General features: G+C 39.2%; 1 protein-coding gene across 1 annotated transcript; it reads right to left on the reverse strand.

The window, feature by feature from the left end:
* Window positions 1-2,011: 2,011 nt before the first annotated feature.
* LOC132042822 (uncharacterized) lies at window positions 2,012-2,383 on the reverse strand. The gene has a single exon (XM_059433338.1). It carries the CDS (start codon window positions 2,381-2,383, stop codon window positions 2,012-2,014), a length of 372 nt encoding a protein of 123 aa, XP_059289321.1.
* Window positions 2,384-6,413: the final 4,030 nt, after the last annotated feature.

Below are 6,413 nucleotides of genomic sequence, written 5' to 3' on the forward strand. Positions count from 1 at the left end.
TCTTTCATTTGAAATTAAGTTCATCATGTGCCAACTCATGGGCAACCACAATTATGCCAATATAGGCCCAAATCAATAGCAATGAAGGGATGACCACTTAAGGTTCTCTAAACTGCATAGAAGCACCATATCGGGGCTATCAACCCACAATAGCTACCCTTCCTCCTCAATATCTAGGCACAAACCACACCAGGCATACTAACCCTCGATATCCACTCTTCCTCTCGAATGGCTAGGCTAACACTAGTCTCGAGTAGGTAGTCCAAACACAAACAATAAAAATCATGGTCTATTAGCTGAATCACAATCATAGCATAGAAGCCGAATTGCCCATTTGAATTATGCTCCTCATCTCGTCAATAGGGTATGTCAAGTCATTACTCAATTCAGAGACCATGTTCAAATCATTAATCAATTGCAATTCAATGAAACCCGTACATAGGACAAAACACATCAACTATCCGAGCGTTTGAAACAAGATTAAACCATCCCTTATAGGCGCAAAACACATCCAACGATTAAAGTTTTATAATTCATTTTCAACCATTCCTTCATGATAGGGGAAAATATCGAATACATATATATAGTATAATACACATAAAGTTCAATGCGGGCTTGTCCTTCATGCACATGAAACCTTGCCAAAAAAAAAGCATTTTTAAAGGTTAAAAGTATGTTCGAAAAGAGACATACCTCAATTCCCACTAAAATGCTACCAAACGGAATTTTCGAAGTTCAAGAATCAGTTTACAATTGATTTAGATGATAAAGATAAGAACTTTACACTTTTATCTTGAATTCCCACCCTTTTCCAAGGGTTATTAAACCAAATTCAGGTTCTTGCTTTCATACGGTTCACCCATGGATTCTAAAAATATATGAACGATATATAAACCCAAAACAATCCCCATAAACATACTAGAATTATATAAACTTACTTCACGATGAAATCCCAACGATTATTTTCTTCAACCGTTCTTGAATCGAATTCTTACAATCTATGGAATAGATGAGAATTCTAGTGTTAACCTTTGTTAGAATGAGATAATAATCATGAGGTTTGAATAAGAACTTACCTTAGAGGTTTAGGGGAGGCCTTAGGGTTGTTTTGTTTCCAATGTTATTGAAAACAAAGTGGGAAAAGTTTTGACAAAGTTAGAAGTTTATAAAATTCAGGACTAGAAAATCGGATCCCTGTGACACCCTTGCATCGCAAGGCCATAGCAAGCCACCTTCTTTGTGCCTCCTTTGCATCTCAAAGGTGGTGCAATACGCCAAAAACTGTCTGAAATATGAAATTCTCGCGCCACCCTCTCTATTGCCAACATCGTTCAATAAAACGGGCATAACTCCTATCATACAGAGCTCCGATTGACCTGGTCCATATATAGTTAGAAAGGTATTTGAAAGGGATACAACTTTCATATTTTATGTTTTCTCAAATCCCCAACGTGTTTTCATGTATAATGGGTGGAAGTCATACCTATCGTAAACTAGTCGATTCTATCGAATCTTACGCACCTCACTATTTGTCTTGATCTTAACACAACTATTTCCACCCAAACTCATTTTGATAGGACTTCACATAGCTAAAATGTCACATTATTACACTCTTAACATTTTCACACTTATCCTAAATTTACGGAAATGTTACATTCCCCCTCCTCCCCCACCCAAGGATCCTTCGTCCTCGAATGAGAGTCTTGGCCTAAAATTTGCACCAAACCCAAAATTTTTTAGAAATTCCGCCAGAGTTTCCTTTGTATTATGACCTATTCCAAAAACAAACTCAACTAACAACCTAATAATAACAATAGGGTCCTCATGGTGACTCCTACAACTACAACAATCAAGTATCAACACAAAGTAAAGGGTTTTACACCTTTACCTTACATTTGCAAAGGTTCACTAACCAAGAGGTTTAACACATACCTGAAATAGGGAATAAGTGAGGGTATTTCTTATTCATGTCATCCTTCGCTTCCCAAGTCAGTTCTTTGATATTATAATTTCACCACAAGACTATAACAAAAGCTACATCTTTAGTTCTCAACCTCCTAACTTGATGATTTAAGATTTGCACAGGTTCTTCTTCATAAGACAACCCCTCGTTGACCTCAATCTCTTCGTGATTCATGAAATGAAAAGGATCAGGTTTATATAGCCTTAACATCAAAATGTGAAACACAGGATGCACCATAGACATCTCGGATGGTAACTTCAACTCGTAAGCCACCTTCCCCAATCTTCTCACGATTTCATAAGGTCCAATAACATGAGGACTCAACTTACCCTTTTTACCAAACCGCACTACACCCTTCATTGATGATACTTTTAAGAATACCTTGTCACCGACAACAAATTCTAGCTCACGACGCCTCATGTCTGTATAAGACCTTTATCGACTCTGAGCTGTTATTACTTGTTGCACAATGAGATTCACCTTATCAATTGCTTCATGAACAAAGTCAGGACCCAATAGTTTTACTTCAGTAGGTTCAAACCACCCAATTGGCGATCTACAACGACTCCCATACAAAGGCTTCATAAATAGCCATTTGAATACTCGCTTGATAACTGTTATTGTAAGAAAACTTCATAAGTGGTAGATGCTCATCCCAATTTCCTCCAAATAAATCACATAAGCTCAACATGTCTTTGAGAGTTTCGATAGTCCTCTCTGCCTGCTAGTTCGTCTGAGGATGGAAGCCAGTGCTCAAATTTACCCGAGTTACTAGACCGTCTTGGAACAATTTCTAGAAGTGAGCATTGATCTTCATACCTCTATCAGATATGATGGATTTCAAAATCCCATGCAATCTGACTATCTACTTTAAATATAACTTTGCATAACTTCGCTGCAGTATCTGTCGTCCTTACAGGAAGGAAATGTGAAAAATTTGTCAGTTTGTGAACAATTACCAAAATAGATTCAAACTTGGCCTTTGTATGGTGTAAACCCACAACAAAGTCCATATTAATAATCTCCCACTTCTATTGAGGAATTTCAATATTCTGAGCCAACCCCAAGGCCTTTGATGATCGGCCTTCACTTGCTGACAAGTCTAACACTTAGCCATAAAATTGATACGTCTACCTTCAAACTCTTCCACTAATAGTACTGCTTCAGGTTTTTATACATCTTGGTAGATCTCGGATACACAGAGTATTTGGAACCATGAGCTTCCACCATCAATTCTTATCGGAGACCATCAACATAAGGGTCGCTTAAATGTCCTTGCAGTCTTACAACATCATCATCAGCATCAATGGTGAATGAAGTGTAATAACCCTTTTCCACTTCATCTCGCAGCTTCACTAGAAGTTTATCTTCATATTGCTTGGACTTAATCCTCTCCACGATACCAGATCGCACTTGCATAATTCCTACCAACTCTCTATTTTCAGTTCGTCAAGCCGGACCCTAATAATTAAAAGCTTGGTATCAGAGCTCTGATTGACCTGGTCCATATATGGTTGGAAACTTAAAAGGACTACAACTTTCATCTTTTAAGTTTTCTCAGATTCCCAATGGATTTTCATGTATACTGGCTGGAAGTGAAACCTATCATAAACTTAGTCGATTCTATCGAATCTTACCCACCTCACTATCCGTCTTGATCTTAACACAACTATTTTCACCCAAACTCATTTTGATAGGACTTCACATGGCTAAACTGTCACATTATTACTCTCTTAATGTATTCACACTTAGCCCAAATTTAAGAAGCGTTACCGTTTTTTTTTTATGAATGTAAACGTTAAGCTTATCCTAACGCTAGAGTTACTTATCTCTTCATGCCTTAATCATACTGTTGTTGGGTTTCCCTTTCCTTCAGGTCCCCTTATTTCATTCAGTTATGTTTTACATGCAAGCACTTTTCCACAGTACTTATGTCACGACCCAAGCCGATGAGTCGTGACGAGTGTCTGACCTCTAGCGACCAAGCACCCCTATACTCATATCTGAATCTTATTGAACATCAAGGGGCCCACAAGTGACTTAAACTGATATCATACTGCCTCATAAATAAGTGACATTATGAACTCTGTACAACCTGCATATACATAAACATGTTGAAAGAACGGTCTGAAACCGGCTACGTATACTATACACACAAAGAATAGAAGGCGACAAGGCTACATCATCGACTAATACATACGAGCTCGTTCGCCCGGACCTCTCTTCGGAATGAAAAGCGCTTAGAAAGGACGGGACGGAGCCTGTCATACCTATATGCACGTACGTCTCGAAAAGGCTAGCATACCAAAATAGACTACGACTCCGGATCAATGGAGCGCAACGACCACGCGGGCGGATAGAAGTCCTACTAGGTGGACCACTGTCGGTCTACAACACAAGGGCATGAATGCAGCCCCTCGAGCAATGGGGAGTCAGTACGGATAATGTACTGAGTATGAAAGGAATAAGAACAACATGTATAAATAAGAGTCATGAATAAGATTTGAACTCATAAACTGGAATGATTATCTGCATGTACTTGTATGAAGTAGTATCTGTACGTATCTGCATAAATCTGTAAAACTGACAATGCCTCTATGGGCATATAGTATGCATGCTCATGCCTATCAATGTAGGTCATACTGTCACGACCCAAACCGATGGGTCATGACTAGTGTCCGAGTTGGATACTCGTATACGAACCTGTTAAATATAATCAGACTGATACTAAGGATAATGTGGAAATCTGTGAAAGCATGCCGTGCACTCATAATGCCATATATAATAATGAACCTGTCTCATGAGCAGTCACATTTAACCCAACCTAACAAAATATGCAAGCTGAGAAGGCTGCCACTATACACGAGAATATCAAAAATGAACTACATCTGTATAGCTAACCAGATCATATATACAACCCACATATATCTACAGACCTCTAAGAGTATAGAAGAATCTATGTCAAAAGGATATGTACCAAAATATCTCAAGCTCCAAAATAATGGAGCTCTCCAATGACTAGGCGAGTCTAAGCGGAGGATCACCAAACCGGATGTACGTACTGCTACCATAAAACGCGCGACCCAAGAAGAAAGAGGGTCAGTACGGAAAATGTACTAAGTATGTAAAGCATGAAGTACAATAAAAAACATCATGACTGAGCAAAAAGTTGATAGGAGACGAGTATGATAATAAAAGATACCAATGCATCTGTGCCTTATAAGATGAGTCATGCATACATATATAATATACCGTACCCGGCCCTTTAGTGAGGGACTCGGTGAAATAATCATATATATACCGTACCTGGCCCTCTAGTGAGGGACTCGATGAAATATAATACGTACCCGGCCCTCTAGTGAGGGACTCGGTGAACAATGCAACGAGCGGCACGATTACGTGCATTCGGCCGGGACTCGGTGAATGATATATTAACGGTATGCACGCATAGAATATCATGAGCAACCATATGCAAACTAAATCATCATCTGAGACTCAATAGAATAATCAGAATGAACCAACACTTGAGAATAGAAGACAACTATCATGTCAAGTAGCAGCAGCGAGAATTAGAGTTCATTGGAGTCATGTATGTTCATCATTCGCTCACTTTATGTAGTTCATGCCAAAAACAAAGAAGGGGTAACTGTCACACCCTAATTTCCGATAGGGCATGATGGGCACCCGACCCTTACTTAGGGCCGAGCGAACCCGCTGACTCTCGTCATACTCATAATCATACTGGGCCCGCAAAACATGACATAAGCACATAATGAAATTTTTTTTTTTGAAAACAAACATGCCTTTCATCTTTGTCAAATCAAATAAACTAGCATCGTATGAAATCTGTAAACATATGAAGTTCGTAACATAATGCATATAATACGTCGGCTTACATAGCCGCTTACAAAACTGACATATCACACACACGACACTTGCGCAAAGTCTCTACCGCGACATCTCGGATACCATACAAAAGCACTCGGATTCGGCGGCACTCGGAGGAAATGGAGCACGCCAATCCGAATTTTGAACGTCTTCTTCTAACATCATCTATTCATGCATGGGTACTGCGCGCATGAAACGCAGCCCGAAGAAAGGGGTCGGTATGAAATATGTATTGCGTATGCAAAGCATGAAATACGAAAAACGAAGTCATAACCGAAGTACGAATACGTAAAGTGAGCAATGCGAATACCAAAGTGCTTGCATCGACATACAAATCATACATAAGAGGTACGAAGACAAATATGATAATCAAAATGCCGAAATGCTTCGCTTTCTCGAAAAACATTCTGTCATGTATGTACGGAAAATCAAACATATTACATGGTACATTAGCCGATGTAGGATTCGCCTAAACCGATTATTGGACCGCTCACCATCGTTTCCCCACCATCGGTTCTCGATACCAACTCCATCATAATCAATTTGTCAAAATCACATATCA

The sequence above is a fragment of the Lycium ferocissimum genome, unplaced genomic scaffold (assembly GCF_029784015.1).
Source record: "Lycium ferocissimum isolate CSIRO_LF1 unplaced genomic scaffold, AGI_CSIRO_Lferr_CH_V1 ctg18171, whole genome shotgun sequence".
NCBI classification, from domain to species: domain Eukaryota; kingdom Viridiplantae; phylum Streptophyta; class Magnoliopsida; order Solanales; family Solanaceae; genus Lycium; species Lycium ferocissimum.